The 18239-nt window shown below is 38.6% G+C and overlaps 1 protein-coding gene across 1 annotated transcript in view; it reads left to right on the top strand.

The window, feature by feature from the left end:
• The window catches only part of LOC139710296 (uncharacterized), an 86606-nt gene that overhangs the window by 47482 nt on the left and 20885 nt on the right, over positions 1 to 18239 (top strand). The window contains exon 2 of the mRNA XM_071622223.1: positions 4026 to 4118. Coding sequence (XP_071478324.1) covers positions 4026 to 4118 — 93 coding nt within the window. The remainder of the gene's footprint in view (positions 1 to 4025; positions 4119 to 18239) is intronic.

The raw sequence follows: 18239 nt of genomic DNA, 5'->3' as shown, positions 1-18239 counted from the left end.
CCCCTCTCCCCTCTGTGCCATGATCCTTAAAGGACAAGTCCACCTTCATATACGTAAGGATTGAGAGAATGCAGCAATATTAGTAGAACACATCAGTGAAAGTTTGAGGAAAATTGGACAATGCGTTCAAAAGTTACAAATATTTTAAGTATCGGCGCAGTCACTGCTGGAAGAGGAGACTACTACAGTGTATGATGTCATATGCGTACAACTATATAAGGAAAATAATACGAGAATTTCACAAAACTTTACTTTTTGAATGAAGTGCACATTTCTTCGACTTGCTACTGATGTATGTTAAGGGTAATATTATTCCCCCTGCCTTCTGAAAGAGAGAAGTCGAGTGTTCTTTTGTTATGCTAGAAAAATGGAAATATGTTGAATTTTCTTTATTCTTTCTTTACATCGTTGTACTCATGTGACATCACAAGCAATAGTAGTCTTTTCATCCAGCCATGACTGAGCAGAAACTGCAAAAATTCATAACTTTTTAATGGATTGTCAGATTTTGCTCAAACTCTCACTGATGTGTTCTACTAATATTGCTGCATTCACTCAACCCACATGTCTAGGAAGGTGAACTTGTCCTTTAACATGAAGTAAGATCATTTGAAATTCATCCACCCCTTGGTCGTGTTCCCCATAGTCAGAAACAGTAACCCTTCATTCATATCCCCAATTACCCACCACAATTATTGGTGGCAATTAATATCAAAATAGGATGTTCAAAGGTCACATCATTCTATCCCTAGTTGAGACATTGATGAAAGAATGTCAAAACATGAAATGTGACACAATTTCTGGTTTGGAAATTAGAGCAAGTTTCGTGTTTGCCTGAAGTGCTTGAAAATAAGGATACTTTTTTTTTTTTTTTAATTTGGGGGGGGGGGGGTAAATATTGAAAATTTATAAACAGATGAAATGCTCTGCCAAATTAAGCCAGTGTAATAAACTAAGTGCACATTTTTTTTTACCGTTACAGTATTTTTGTTTCTAAATATTTTGAACATCTTGTTTGTTTGTGTTGAAAATGCCATTTTTAAACTCTGCCAATTACATGTCCTGGCCATGGAATCATGTAGGATGGCTATGCTGACTATGCATCCTCAGTTGGAATTAATTCATTTCTATGAACAGCTCCAAAGAATGTTTTCTAGACAAGGGGCTTCATAGGATCACATACTGATGGCATTTGCAGCCTGTACAATCCTGCATTCCGCAGACAGATTTTCTGGTGTTTTATTGGCAAAATGATATGACCAGGCGGCGACCACTTCCTTCTGTTCGGTGTGCAGTGTTGTTCTCAAATCATGTTTCATGTATTTCCTTGATTCCAACTATAGTTTTGCTGAGGTATCTTCCACGATGTGCCCAGACCAAAACCACTTCCTTCCCTTGAATACACGTGCAAACCTGCCCCGTTTCCCTTCTCTTGTGTGTCAAAGGATGGCTTGTACTGGGAGTATTTGAGTGTGAATTATGAGCTGAACTGTGTGCGAAGGAGGGGGTGTGTTGTCTCGTGCTGATATCATACTGTAAAACATGATATATTCACGGCATGAAATTTTCGCGAATTGGAGCTGACGGCCTTTTTCGTGGCGTTAAATTTTCGGGAATTGCCATTGGCGTTCAATGCATATAGTTTAGACAAGAACTTTCACGTGCATTTTAATTTCGCGAATCTTATTGCTCGCGAAATTCATGAAATTAAAATGCACGTGAACATTCCTCGTTTTACGGTATATGAATGTGGCATGATGCGTTGTAGAGTGTAATCGTCTGCAGGGAAAAAGTGCTGCTGGTTAAAGGCAGCTGTTCTTTGTTACTTGATAACTGAAAATGAATGTGTAAGATAATGTTTTTGCAATACAGTAAAACCAGAAATGTTTGTGTGCATTTTAATTTCATAAATTTTGCAAGAGCCAAGATTCGCAAAGATAAAATGCACATGAAAGTTCTTGTTTACAAGATGCATTGAATGCCAGTGGCAATTCACAACAATTTCATGCTGCAAGAAAGGCTGTTGGCTCCAATTCACGAAAATTTCATGCTGTGAATATTTCTTGCTTTTACAGTACATTCATTTACAGGGGCCTACATGTATGAAGATATTGTGTTTACTATGCATCTTGCAAATACTTAAGGAACACTTCCCTGCCTGTTTGCAAGCAATGTCAAACATATTGGAGGGAGAAAGAGGGCTGCTTTTATTAGGGAAATAAGTGCCTGCTGTTTAAGGCACTTCATCTCCATATAAGCCTTCCATGAAGTTTTTATTTTATATTCATGAGCATATATGGAATTTTGAATTGGATTGGCTTGTTGCCAATAAACGTTCTTGTGGATTAAGAGTGAGAAAGTATTTGTAAAGGTTTGGATTTATTGCTTTTGATGTTAGTTGTTAGTAGTTTCTGGAGTACGAGGGTGAATTAAAGGAGTCCTCCAGATAATTTTTAGACTTTTGCATCTGAACATCTATGTATTGGTTGCACTGGGTACAGAGTTTCAGACTTTAGAGTGATTGGGATGAGGTAAAAGAATGTTTTTAAAAGTCTTTGAACAAATCACAATGAATGATGATGATGATGACATAGCAGCTTCACACCATAGGAATGCATGAGTGGGTGCTCATGGATGCAGAACAAAAAAAAGAAGATATGCATAAATTCTACACAGGTGAACTTATTTTTACAAGTATTGTAAGTGAACGACGTTGCTTCATGACTGGAATAAGCATGTGAGCCTCCTATGTTGTCATCCTTGTTCAGTGCATTAATTTTGGGGTTTTTGCAGAGTATTGGTTTATCTGCTCAAGGGCCATGATAAATACCTCAATCCTATACATGGTGCTATAGATCACTGTACTATGTAATGTGAAATTATGTAAATAGCCTCGAATGTCCCTTTAAGCATCAATATTTATCTCATGTGATGCAAGCTTGGTTTATTGCAGGAAGCATCGTTTGAAACTTTTTTTCAGACCTCTCTGCTTCTGAGAAACATTATCATTCTTTTCAGTTTAATGTTGACATCAAAAGGATACATTGCATCAGGAATGTACCAGCAGTTGTTAGAGCCTCAAAGAGAATGTTTTTATGTGGTTACATGTGTGTGTGTGTGTGTGTGTGTGTGTGTGTGTGTGTGTGTGTGTGTGTGTGTGTGTGTGTGTGTGCAGTCTCACATCCTTTTTTTTTTAATCCAAAAAAAAAAAAAATTTTTTTCTAGGTTGTGTTTTAACCAACTTATCAAAGCTCATACAGTAAATGGTTTGTTCCTAACAGAAGGGAACTAATGCAAAGGTTTAAAAATACCCACACACCCTGCCCTTTTGCCTGACACAGAAGAACGAGGTGGCCTTTGCTTTGTGTTGTTTTTAGATAAAGGGATTGTTTCCCCCTTTTCTTGAGCTTGTTGAGAAATGGAGTAATCATTCAAGGTTATCAGCATCAATATTCGGGACTACCTTTCTCAGGAAAAGAGGTTGTTGGTTCCTTTTGGAATCGGAAGGTGGCCTCACCGGTAAATTGCACAAGGCCAGGGCAGTCCCATTGTTCACTTTCACTTTTTGATAGGAATGCACTCTCTGCGTTCAGTTTTGTTGTGACATATCTTTTACTTTAAAGTGCCACTGAACTTAGCTGATCGTATGTGTGACCAGTAAGTAACTTTCAAAGTACTAATGATATTGTGATCATGTATAAAACATATGAATAGGAGAAGAGCAGTTAATAGAACTTCTGATTCCAGGGTGAAAACCAACGTAAATAGGTAACCTGATGAATTTTTTATCTTGTTTATGCAGAATTTTCACTTTTTTGCCTTTGATATGCAGTCTAAATGTGAAAATGGACGATGTAATGTCATACATATTTTCTGCATGATTGATTAGGCATTATACTGTCTCATTTCAATTCATCACATCTGAATATTATGAATTGTTCTTATTTTTGTTCACCTGATAATACCACAGACTGGTAAAAGAAATTAATTTGTTTTCTCCCTCCTCTTTTCTTCTCTCACTGTAGGTCTCAAGAACTGGAACATTGATGGTGATGCTGTTGAATACAACGAGGTTCTGAAGTCCCTGGCTGAAGCTGAGTCGCGAAAGTCTGGCCTAGGTTTGTAAAAGGTCTAACTTTGGATGGAATGTTCCCCCCCCCCCCAAAAAAAAAAAAGAAAAAAAAAACAATCCTCATTTATACACATCTCATATAGGGGCCTACTGAAGGAACAACAAACAGATGATAGTTAGTGGAAATGGTTAAAAATAAATATGCTGAAAGGCAAGTCCAACCTTCTCCGTCAGAGAGTTTTGCCAGACAGTCTCAAACTTTCGTTATCACCAAATAGTTGGTTTAAAACCAGAGGGTTGTTCACACATATCCAAGTCAGTGAATTCACTGCCTTTTTGCTGTTCAGCCCATGTAGCGATCTCATATTTCAGGTGATCTTATTGTGCCCTACCATATCCCACCACAAATGAATAGATTGCTATTTGGATTTAAATCAACGAGTGATGAAGGCATTCAGGTCATTGATGAGCACTCTGATGATAGAATCTTTGATGTGGGCCAGAGATATATATTCTCTTCCAATATCATTTTATATATTTCATGAAATCTTAACATGTTATCATCTAATGCTGATAGTGATCAATACATATATCACATGTGTATATTTAATATGTTCATTAGTAGTTGTATGATATATAAGTTTGACAATATATATACATGCATAGACACCTAGTAGTTACTGTAAAACATATATTCGCGGCATGAAATTTTGAATTGGAGCCAATGGCGATTTTCGGGGCATGAAATTTTTGCCAATTGCCACTGGCATTCAATGCATATAGTGTAGACAAGAACTTTTGTGTGCATTTTAATTTCGTGAATCTTGGCTCTCTCGAAATTCGCAGAATTAAAATGCACGCGAACATTCCTCATTTTACAGTATGTAATATATAGATATATCAATATACATACACATTCATAGACACACACACACACACATAACATACATATTATATTTATATGTATATATGTACACATATACAACATCCAATTAACCCTAGGAGTGTGTACAATACTAGAGTTTTCTGTACCAACTCGCACTCAAAAGCACACAAAGGGTTTGGTGCATTTATGCATATTCATGCATATTCATGCATATTCATGCATATTCATGCATATTCATGCAATTCCACCCACTGAGTGTGTGATAATGCTTAAATTGTCTTTGGTTTTGTTGGTTTAAAACCAGAGGATTCTCTATGCTCACTGATGTAATTGCTTGTCCTTGAACTAATCATAGAAAAATTTCACGGCGGTTGAATTGGTGCGATGCGTGTTTCAGTAATTCAATCAGGCATGGGTCATTGAAAAATTGATTTCATTGTGTCCACTACTTTGTATGTGGAAAGGCCATAGGCTGTTGATTTCAAATTCATAGGATAAATCATTGATCCACGGAATCGTTCCTCACTATTTCAAACCACATTTTGCTCGTTCTGCATTCTGTGAGATGGAAATCACCAGGGAAATCCAGAAAGATCTTGTTTGATCATTGTTGATTAACTGAAAACTTCCCTGTGATGCGTGAAACTGTCCTCACAGGAAAGATAGATCAGGCATTATACTTGGTACTGTCCTTTTTAAGAGTGTAGGATAGAGTCTCAGGCAGATGATACCATAGAAGGGACAGTGTGCCTTTAAACATGAAATGCACGAAAAATGTGCTCTAGGGGATGTTACTTGATTAAGGAGATGATATTAAGAAAGTGTAGAATTGACATAAAAAGGGAATTTAGATTGGTTCCTGGAGTTTTTTCTTTCAGATGTTTGCACAGGGTAAAAGTCTTTGGGACTAAGCGTGATATGTTTCACACATTTCCACAAAAGAAATTTGCATGAACCTTATACTAAATTTAAAATTCGAACCTTTGTGAAAAAGTGCCTGAAAGTCCCTGGCACAGAAAGTTGTAGGCAGCTCTGAGTTGATGAACTTGTTGTTCAAAGGAATAGTACACATTGCACAGTATATGCACGTTTGGATGGTACAGAGATATACACGGAGAGCATTGATTTACCGTGCATCACATGCCCTCAATCTCGTGGGGTGCTGGTAGAGGGGTCAAGATTACTGCATTGAGATGCTATCTGGGTATGATGGTGCTCGTCTCTGTTCTCTACAGTGTACCTTGTAGAACTGGGGGGGGGGGGGTGGGGGTGTTTCATAAAGCTGTTCTTAAAGTTACAAACTACTTAATATGAGCGACTGATGATCAGTAGAGATGTGCTATACTTATCAGAATTTCAATAATTCAGCACAAGAGCTGATCACCAGTCGCTCGTATGAAGTCGTTTGTAACTTTAAGAACAGCTTTATGAAACATCCCCCTGGGATGCTTATTTTCTTCACTGACCTCTGCAGTAGATAACCATCTGAAAGGTCACCTCTCTGATATGCCATGGGGGGGGGGGGGGGGGGGGGAGGGGGGTAATAGGGGATGGGGGATGAAGATGAATCACCGTGCTTGGTCTCCGTGACTCGGTAACCTTTGTTCCCCTGTGGTGCATGGGTGAGGGGCTGTTTCACTTTTCCATTCACGGACGAATTGATTGAGTGATGAGCCGTCATTACTGCTGTGATTGTTGAGTTTGGCATGTCTTATAGCGTGTGGGTCTATCCCCGTGCCATAGTTATCCCCCAGAAGGAGCAACTACAACAGCAGCAGCAACACGTGCTGCAAGTGTTGGGGATGGTTACTAGAGTGCTAGACCACAGCAGCAGCAGAAATACTGTATACGCCAAATGTTCCATCAGGTTTTTATTTTCGCGAAAATCGCAAGTCAGCTGCTATTCGCGAAATTAAAGACACGCAAAAATATTGACTCTGATCCCGATATGAATGTGACGCATACGCGTATACATTTCTCCATTCAGTACAGGACTCTATGATCGCGAATTCAACCACCCGCGAAATCGTCGGGAAGTCTCGGTTCGCGAAAATTTAGACTCGCGAAATATACAGCGTATACAGTAGATGACATCCCAGGCACCAACAGATTAGCGTGTTACACGCTTTGCTCACAATGCATGTAGCTTTGTAATATTTTTGCAATTTTTTCTTCTAGCCCTTCTTGAAAGTCACTGAGACATTCTTCAGCTTTTTCCAGGTTTAGTCCACGTGATTTACACCAAATTATTTCTGGAAGTAAACATTTTGACTTATTATTGTTGTCATCAGATGGAATGAATATGGAGTTTTAAAATGAGGATTTCAAGAGAGGGCAGACTATGCCCACTAACCAAGTGGAGACAACATGAAATTATATGAAGAAACTTGATTAAAATACTAAATACTACTACTTGAATTGGATACATCATAATATCAGAGGAAATACTGTACGACCTGAAATTTTCACAGTGGTTTTATTTTCGCAAATATTTTTGAAAATAACAATGCACATTGCAGCATAGGATAATTGCACAAACATATCATTTCTTTCAGAAGAAATTAAAAAAAATCAAGCCATACCAGTGCTGGATCACAAGGGACTTGTAAAAACTGTGTATTAAGGGCCATTATGCTGCATGGGCCATGATGTAACAATATCTGAGACATAATAACACACTAGTACAGCACTTCAACTGCAGAACACAGTACTTGTTTATGTACAGAAGGAATCACTGAGTAAAAATACATAATGTATTTTCACTTGTTACTAGATCTTATTTATGTCGAGAAAGGTGAAGTGTCCATTACTAGACCCTTGCAACCGCGAAATTAGCAACACACAAAAATATCCCAGAGGTAGCAGTTTGCTAAAATATCAGTACACAAAAGTTTCAGCTCATACAGTAGTGGACAGAGTTCAACCTTTTCAGTAAATATCATTTTAAAGGTTTTTAATCATCTCAAAATATCATTTTAGTAGTCTGTTAGCAAGGCATATATCCAGATGTAGCATTTGGCATTATGAAAGAGAAAGACATACTTGCACTGTCCATGTCCTAGATATGAAATGTAAAAAAAAACACCACACACACACACACGCATATGAATATAGAATATTCAATGAGGAAAAAATATGAGGAAACCACGATAGAATGAAACCTGTCTCCTCAGTATCCTCATCCTGACGGCATACGAGGTAGAAATCCCTCCTACCATTCATGAGATACGACCTCCTGCATCTCACTACTTAAAATTTGTCGACCTCTGACAGTGAATTCATCAGTAATTGAATCTTTAAAGCTCCTGTGGAGACCTGTGAGATTTCCTTAATTGCCAGGACAGGATTATTTGCATGGTAACGAGAATAATCAAGTGGGGGGGGGGGGGGGGGGATGCTGAGGTTTTAGGAAGATATTTTTGATGTTCTACCTTGTCTTGGATCTCAAACTCCAACGTACCCCCCTTTTTTTTGCCCCCTTGGGTGCAAAATAAATTGCATCACCTATCTCCTTGTGTATGCAGACAAGTGTATCTCAGCAAGTCTTGGCTCTGGAGAAGAGTGTTCCCCGTCTCCGCGACGACGATGGGAGGTTGCGGCTTTGGCTGCAGCAGCTCTTGTTTGTCTGGGCCGATGACATCATGGGCTATAAATAGCTCATCCCAGCGGTTTTGAGTGTGAGAAGGCTCTAGCTGTTCAGTGGTCTCACCCTGTGAATGGATACATAATGCTGGCATGAAGAGGAGACTGTGTATACACACGTTATACACAGGTACTTAGGATGTATGTGTTTTAATGCCTCCTGTCTACATTATAGCCATATGTTATGTAGCCTACAGGGCCTTCTAAATGACAAGTTCATGGGATATTACACATACATGTAGATGTATCTTATTAAAAAGCATTGCAGTTTGGGGCCTAAATTGATGCAGGTAATCAAGTGCAACACACATTTCAAATGCAGCCAATAACATGAAAAAAATCTATTACCCAAAAATCAGAGCACATGCAAAACAGATCATATATTCATATACAGCTTTAGTAGTAAGGACATTTGGAAGCATCGCTTTCCACACAATACTGTAGAAAGGTAGTGATGATTTTGTGCATTTTTATGAAACTGTCCTCCGCACAAATTTAGTGGGAATATCAAAGGTTCTGCAAAATTATCTTCGGGTAACTTCAGATTGTCACAGCAAAGGGGTTGACGTATGCCATCATGGGGACATTAGAATCAAGAATCTGTACAGGGTTGGACTTCTTGAGTGACCAGCGATTGACCACTTGCCCAGTGCATGCTAATGATATGCATAATTTTCCATGCAGTGGTTATCCAATGCAATTACCACAGAAGCTGCCTTACAGCCTACCCGTGGCTTACCTGGCATAGCAACAGCTGACACTGGTAACTTTGTTGTGTGAAAGCTGGATTGCGAAGAGCAGATGAAATTGTCTGGTATATCACTTGCCACATGGGGAAAGATCCTCAACAAACTTTGATATATATTGACATCTCTATCTGTCTATCTATCTACCTATCTATCTATCTATCTATCTACCTACCTATCCATCTATCTATCTGTCTATCCATCTGTGTATTTATTTATCTATCTATCTGTCTATTTATCTATCTATCTATCAATTAGTCAATCTCTATCTATCTATCTATCTATCTATCTATCTATCTATCTATCTATCTATCTATCTATCTATCTATCCATCTATCCATCTATATCTGATGTATGCATACATGTATGTAGAAAAATGAAAGTCGCATTAGTAAAGAAATTCCCACCTGTAATTTGCAAATCAGGCACATCAATATTTTGTGCCTGTACAGTGAGAGCATTCAATTAAAACATAATGCATGGCACAACCCCACCTTCCCATTTTTTTTTAAACCACAAGTTGGATGCAGCAGGTCGTGAAATGACACAGAGAGCTTTGGAACTGTCAAGTGACTGGGAGCAAAGTTACTTCAAAGAATAGCAGACATTACGCACTAGCCGGTGACACATAAAAGAAGCCAAGGGGCGTAAAGTTTGTTCTAGCTTCACGGAGTTACGCTCTTCTGCCTCTGATTCACATTGCTCTTGTGAGGAATAGGGGTTTGCTAGGGTGTGGCATTTATAGAGGGATTTCATGGTTTTTTTTTTCCTCCTGTGTGTGAGAGTTTGATTCATTGTACACCTGTCCTAACTACTTCATTTAATGTCATGTCATTTTTCACTGTGCTTCACAAAAAACTTGCTTCAACCATTGGCTCTTATTCTTGATGTCTGTTAAGGAATACATTGGCTCTTTCAAACCAAGAAATAGATATGATAGATATCTGAGTTATAAAAGTATGAAAATATTACAATAAAAACTTGTCCTTATTGCATAGAACCCCATGGCTTATTGCAGTGAACTGGAACATTTGTTTTTCCTGCAGAGAATTTGATAAGATTCATAAAAATAAGTATCCAAAATGTTTGAAAAAGGCATTATATCAAGGGGTTGGAGCCTTGTAACTTGTTGGCTAACCGGATGTGGTATGCAATGAGAATTCCGCCCAAAAGTCTCCATCAAGTACACACACACATGCTGCATACAGACCAATCCAGGGAAGACCCAAAACTGACCTGGGTTTGAACTCATGCGGTGTTCCCTGGGAAATACGCCTAGTGATGTCAACCCATTGACACCACCCAAATGTGTTACATACAGTGGCAGCCACTGGGACTATGGGTGTTTGTCTTCTGTTTTTGTTTCTAAGTATATTTTTGGGTGTGATTTGGCAAGTCCTGGTGATGTTAATTGCAGATGATTTCTGCGAGGTGCCATAAATGAATACCACCAGTCCCTGTCATGACAGGCCAAGATTTTGGTTAAAATTTGCAATACTTTTATTTACTTTTGCAATACTTTCCTGTTGTTAGTAATTTTGGGTATTCAATCTGGAATTACTTGGTGTATCAAGTACAATTTGTCACGTGAAGGTATGAAGATGTCTTAACCCGTTGAGGACGAGTCCCGAGTATACTCGGGCAAGTGTCTATGGGAAATGCGTGTTGTAGCAAAATCAAACCGTCCTCAACGGGTTAAGATTTCTGTTGAAATCACAGAAATTATGAGGATTATTTTTGTTTCTCACGTCGGTTGTATTTTGTGCAAATTGAGGTGGAAATGGAAGTGTGTATTACATGTTTAGTAGAATTTACCTTGAAACTGCCATCCCTATTTTGTTATAAGTTGAGGGTCATTTTGTATGATGGGATAAGTGACTTTCCGTATTAATCTCATTTTATCCAAGGATGTTTCCTGTCTCACGCAGCATTTGTTTATTTGCACAACAGATATGGTATGTTGCATGGATTGAACAATAGACTTTATATCTACTTTTCCAGGATAGGGGAATGTTTGTTGGTGTTTAGATATTGCACATATATTGGGAGCCGTGCTGTTTTTCTCTCGATATGAAGTCAGTCCATGTATGCATTGCTGTGAACACCCTAGCACTCTACCATTGTAATTTCATGTTTAGATAAAATATCAATGGTGATAAATTTGGTGATATAGTTATTCAATAATGGACTTAGGAGCTGATGCTGTGGGGTCGAGGAGCTGTTGGATCTTTATGGTTAAGACAATAAATATTTAATCTTTGTATCCTTGGTGTAAGTCCAGTGGCAGCCACAGTATTGCACCTCAGCAAGGCATTGTCTAGCCGTAATGGAATGGTCTTTGAAGGGTTCTGTTACTCTCTAAAAAAAAATCGAGTGAAAATATTCACTCTTGAAGGAGTGAATACAAAAAAGAGTGAATTTAGAGTGAAATTGGAGTGAATTTTCACTCGTTTTAGAGTGACCTCAGGGATCACTCGAAAATCTTCGAGTGATCCCTGAGGTCACTCCAAAATGAGTGAAAATGAACATTTTCACTCAAAATTCACTCCAATTTCACTCTACATTCACTCTTTTTTGTATTCACTCTTTCAAGAGTGAATATTTTCACCCTATTTTTTTTAGAGAGTACTTCATAAGCAGCCATGTTAAATGAATCCACACATAGACATTCAAACTCTAGGCAACACTAACAAATCTATTGTCTAAACATGCTTTTTACCATGATTTGTTTCTGATGATTTTGTCATGACTTATTATTTACCAAATTTAGTTTCTAAACAATCTTCACCACGACTTTAGTCCCAAAAGGTATCATGACATGTGATAGTACAGTGGATATGTTTCATTTCCCCAAATTTGATGCACAGAGCAAAAATATGTAGGAAATGCCTCACTAACAAGTAAAATCAATGGCTGTATATAACTACCTCTCAATTTCTGTTGACTAAGTCTGTGTATGAAGGCGTGAGTCATTGTGTAGTGTGATCGATACAATAACATTAGAAGTAAGAAGAACCATTCATCGATTGAGGAAATGAAACTTCAGAAACTTTACATTTTGATATTAAGTGTCAAAGCATAAGTTTGCTTAAAAATATATATTTTGCACAACTAACTTGAGCCATTTCTTTGCATTTATGCCATATTTATAAGTAGGTGATGCAGTTCAGTGTAAGTCATTTAGGAGACTGTGTAGATGATATGTGACCCGCTACAACAAAAAGGTCCTAAAGTCGCGCACGGTCGAAGCCATGAAAATCATGCTTGAAGTCAGGGCATTAAAATTGGTCAAAACTCACGATTTTCTGATTTTGTGTTGATATATTATTGGAGTCTAACATGTCTTCTATCATCTGTCGAAATTTTGAAGCAAAATGATCAAAGGAAAGACCAAAAAATAGCGTTTTTCTGAGCCATGTTTTTTGGCGTTTCAACGAAGCAGAAACTGGTTTGAAAATTTGGATTGAGCACCACAGATAGGTTCCGCCCCTAACAACGACCAGAGTGATCTCATTGGTCAGTTTGCTGCTTGCTGCTAACCAAAGCGTGAAGCTCGCACACTGCCCAGTCGACTGGTGCGTACGGGCGGGGTGCGCTATGCTCAGCTGCTTCTCACATCCTGGTCACTGATTGGTTGGTGAGGAGACCGCCGACGCTGATGTGCTTGAATGAACTCTTCGGGGGTTGCTAGGGCTTACCTTCTATTGTCCAGAGCTGAAAAACTGACTTGCGTGTCCCTTGATCGCGATTGCGTCGAAAGGAAGACGTTTAGGGCGCTTTTCTCGAAACAGTGATTTTCCAGACGTCTCGACATGCTCTCTTTTAAATATCGATATCTCCGCAGCTGATTATTTTTATAAAATGTGTTATATATCAATTTAAAGCAGAAAGATTAGGGGATTATATCATGCAATTTTCAAATAATCGATTTCGCCCGACTTTAGGATCATTTTGTTGTAGCGGGTCACATATAAGTTCCAGTGTTCTGAATTTGGAGGGAATTCTGCAGATGAAAAAAGCCCAAATATGCGGTCAAGCAGGCACAGTGGCGAAACCATGGTCTGCACTTTGTGTCAGAAGATTGAGGTTGCAGTGTCATTGGCATTGGTATGTCAGCAATTTAGGGGGTCCTGAAGATTAAAGAGGTACCAGTTCAGGTGTTTTATTGGCATCATGACAGCTATACACTAAAGCAAGGCTGACAGGTACTGCCACTGGCTTGAAGTGGGCGTGGTGTGCGCACTCCAACGGTTTTGAGATTTTAACTTTCCTGAATGCTTCAGCCTGTTATTTTGCATTGATTCAGCATTCAAGAATATGTTATATGTATTTCATCATTATTGTATTTCGCTTTCTATTACACTCAGACTATACCTGGTAGAGACTCCAGTGAATATGGCCACCACAGAAAGGACATTCTTGTGTAACCTTCCTCAGGATGTACCAGACTGTGCTATTGGCATTTGTCCCTTACACAAATTGGTGGGATCCAAAGCTCAAGATTTGCATTAAGATCCATATCTTCGGATTTTTGCTGGTGCGGGCATGAAAATCGCACTGAATAGTGGGATCCAAATCCCATGGAATCTTGTTATTACTTCAGAATTGTCATGATTATTCGAGAAAAAGGGCAATAATTTGTGCTGCAGTGAGTATCTGAACATTGGTACATATAATCTTGAGATTTTTTGAATCCCGCCATCACAACAGGGCATGTACACAAGGGCAAAGGTCATCATTTTGGTATATTTCAGGCATGTGCAATTTGGCCGACAAAACATCTCGATCTGAAATTAACAGGATATTTCCATCCAATCTGAATGGGCTAAAAAAAAATCTCAGTGTTTGGATTGCTATCAACATCCCACTATTTTTGTCTGTGTAAATGACGCTGCGTTATTCCCCCTGTGCGGTGTAGTTGCTGTTGAGAGTCACCATTGTTAGTCAGAAGGTGACTTGTAGGTGTACAAGGTAGACTGGGGGTGAACCTAGATGTCTTTGGTCCCGTGGGCAGTGTGGGGAAACAGGTTACGTGCTCCTTGGCACACATCTAAACTGCCGTGACAGAGACCAGCATCATCGCTATCCTGTCAGAAATCATAAGTTTGCGGTATCACCACGCGGTGTCCCCCCCCCCCCCCCCCCCCCCCCGTGTTCCCCCCCCTAAAAAAAGAAAAAAAAAGAAAAAGAAAAAGAAAAAAAGAGAAGTGGTGAGCAATCTCTGTGGAAACCACACTGCAGGTGAGAAAAAAAGTAGGATAGTTTAGCAAAATGATACGGTAGAGCGGTTAGGCCTTTTTTGTTTGTTTGTTAGTTTGTAGAATTATTGTTAATTAGAACAGTTTTAAGAGAGGATAGTAAAAGTATTTTTGGATAAAATATAACCGGCTGAGAAAAGGACTGCTTCTAGTCTAGGACTTTTGATAGGAATGGCTACTACACTCAAACCACATCAGGTTTACAAGTTCAATCTTGTACTCTCCCTGAAATCAAATTTAAAGAATGTCTCTTCTTATTCCAATTGATTCACATACCAAAGATCATGGAGTAGTTAATTCTTAACTGAAGATTTTATACCCACATGCCTCAGAACTGTATCCGGGCAATTACCCCCAGTGGGCCATTACCCCCGGCTAAATACTGGTTTGTGGTAAGGTTAGAGTAAAGATTAGGGTTAGGGTTAGGTTTAGGGTTAGGGTTAGGTTTAGGTTTAGGGTTAGGAGTGGCATGTATTTGTTTCTTTGTAATGACCTGTAATTTGTATATTGTTTTATATTTTGCCAAATAAATGAAATGAAAGGAAAAAAATGAAATGAAATGAAAGGAAATGAGTTTGGGTTAGGGTTAGGATTAGGTTCAAGCTTAGGATTAGGATTAGGGCCAGGGGAAGGGTCCGGGGTAATTGCCCAGGGGGTAATTGCCCTAGACCCGTCAGAACATATCTTCTAAAATGATGGTGCTCTGTGAGAGATAGGTTCTAGGCAGATAGAGAACATCAGTCTTGAAGATTTTCTCTCTGATATTAATCATGCTCTGTACAGTTTCAAAAGTTGCATTTAGACTTTTATCACCTTTTGCATTGCCATCAAAATTGCACTGAGACTTGGGAGGAGTTTGAAGTGCTTTGTGTAATAGAAAAAGAATGGCTGAGTTTCATTCTTTCCTTCCTTCTATCCCAGTCCTTTTAAAGGGATCGTACAGTTCTGATTGAGACCTAATTACAGGTTTCTAACATTTTTAGCTGAGATAATGAGAAATCTCATATGAAATATGAAAGAGCATGGCATTTTATGAGGAATTCAACGTTTATTTGATAAAAATTGGTTTTGAAATGGCTGAGATATCCAAAAAAGAAAAATTCTAGTAAAGTGTGGGACCCACACTTTGTAACGATCACTATGTCTTACTTTGTTTTTGGATGTTTCAGTTATTCCAAACCCGATTTTCATCAAGTAAACTTTGAATTCCTCTTGAAATGGTAGGCTCTGTACAATATCATAAGTGTTTTCTTGGTATCTTGCAAAATTTTAAAAGCCTAATTCTCATCTCGACCAAAACTGTACTATCCCTTTAAAGGCCCCCTGACACTAAATTTGCTGAAATGAACAGGTCTGCACACCACAAATTTGGAAATTGTTTGATCTTAGTATGTTTTCTACTATGTTTCAAATGCTTTAATCATTAAAATTTTACACCTTTTTTTTTGTACCCACTAGGCTCCAACCCTAGGACATCCTCCCTTTCTTTTGTGATGTCATGAACAGCAGAGCTAACTGGATTAAGCAGAACAATACCTAATGGCATACATCTTGCTATTACAAGGTGCACCATTATAGAATAGCAGGGCAGGTTTTTCATACAATACATTTCCACAACTTTCTAGCCATACTCTCAATTTCGGGACATTTTCTCTGTAGCAGTGATTGTCAAAATGGAAAGGTTCTGAGGTGTTCTTCTGTGAGACCTGTCTTGACTGTTTTGCAAGTTTGTGCATTATTCAAGTTTAGGTGCACTACGCTTGGCATTGTGATGCCTATTTCCCTTGACTTTACTGTGGATGACGTCACGAAAGGCGAGAAAGTTAAAGGGATGGTATAGATTTGGTTGAGATGGGGATTCAGATTGTAACTTTTTGCGAGATAATTAAAACCACTTATGAAATATTAAAGAGCATAAAATTCTAAGAGGAATTCAAATTTTATATGATGAAAATCGATTTTGAAATAGCTGAGTTATCAGAATACAAGTTAAAACAAAGTGGTCCTAATAAAAGTTGTGTCTTGCCTTTTATTAGGGCCTCTTTGGTTTTGGATGCAAATGTATCTCAGCCATTTGTCTATGTCCTAAATCCATAAGTCAAATTTTGAGCAAATACATCCAGAATTTGTGATCTGCAGACCTCTACACATCAGTAGAGGTCATCATGAAGATGGAAATCTTATGTCAGGGGACCATTTAGGAATGATACCACATGATTTTACCTTACCTTCTATTCACTTTACACACCAGAGAAAGTTTCATGTTTAACCTGTTGAGGACGGACAGATTTTGCTATAACATGCATTTCCCATAGACACCTGCCCGAGTATACTTGTACTTGTCCTCAATGGGTTAAGTGCTCTTCTAGGTCTTTTGAAAAACATCACCATCCATTTGCACACATCGCCAATGGCATTTCTCATGGAGCTCCCATGGCGGATAAGTACAGCCATGTTGTGTAGTCTTCACACTGCTGTAATAGACTGCAACTAATTTATTACTCATTGACAATTTCAGTGTTCACTACAGAGTTAGGCTTGTGCTAAAAACCAAAAACGCAAGAGCAGTAATTATATAATCATCTACCACAATAATGGTCTCTATTATGGATCTCCCATGGCTGGTAAGTATAGCCATCTTGAGTAGTCTTCACTCTGCTGTAATAGACTACAACAAATTTATTACTCATTGACAATTCCTATGATCCCTACAGAGTCAGGCATGTGCTGAAAACCAGAAGAGCTTTTCCATATTATGATATGAAGTAGGACATTAAAAGCAACACCTACTTTGAATGAAAATAATGGAGCCTCTTTCAAATTTTATCGTCTGTAATTCATTATGTCCTGTTTCACATATGTAAGCATAGACCATGATTTCCCATACCACGATTTCCCGACTGTCCATGAAATCAGTTGGATGTTTTAATAGAGTACCAGATGTTAAAGAGGGGGGGGGGGGGGGGGAGGGGAGGAATAGTGAAGTGGAGGGGAGTTTCCAGCCCATATGACACGATGAATCATATCAAAGGAATTTTATTGATTGCAGCACATCACATCTCTCCATTGGCCTAGAAACTGCTGTGAGCTTTGGGGCTGTTCTGTGTAGCTGGGTAGTTAGGTGTTACATTTGCAGGGAAGGGGGGGGGGGGAGGGGAAGAGGCAAATTTGTGGTTAAAGTATGCCACAAAAGTTTTCTATGACTCTGTCATATTCACCCATTGAATTGCCCTGGATATGAGCATGGCAGGAAAGAAGTGCCAGTATTTTCAGACTTCATTTAGGTTCTTGTGATCAAAGATGCTGGCATAGTTGAATAGCAATAAACCTGATCATTTTTTTTCCATTGCAGTTTTAAATGAGAATATAGATTCCATGTAGGAGGTTCAGTATAGAGAAGTAGATAGGATATAGAGATTTATGAGTAGAATCAGTGCATATTCATGATAAAATGGTTTTGCAGTGGGCGAACACCAGAGGCCGTTATTTTATTTCAAGTTTTACATTTTATCGTCACTGTCACAAGTCATGTGATGAATTTGATTTAAAATTTCATTTTGCAATATCATGAGCTCAATGGAAGGAAAATTCTGGTTGACGAGGCTAACAGTATATTTGACCTTTGAGAGTGTAAT

The sequence above is a fragment of the Diadema antillarum genome, unplaced genomic scaffold (assembly GCF_040938485.1).
Source record: "Diadema antillarum isolate AM-2024a unplaced genomic scaffold, OU_Dant_1.0 seq00001520_RagTag, whole genome shotgun sequence".
NCBI lineage: Eukaryota > Metazoa > Echinodermata > Echinoidea > Diadematoida > Diadematidae > Diadema > Diadema antillarum.
The sequence above is the reverse complement of the archived record's forward strand: the minus strand, read 5'-3'. Positions and strand labels throughout refer to the sequence as shown.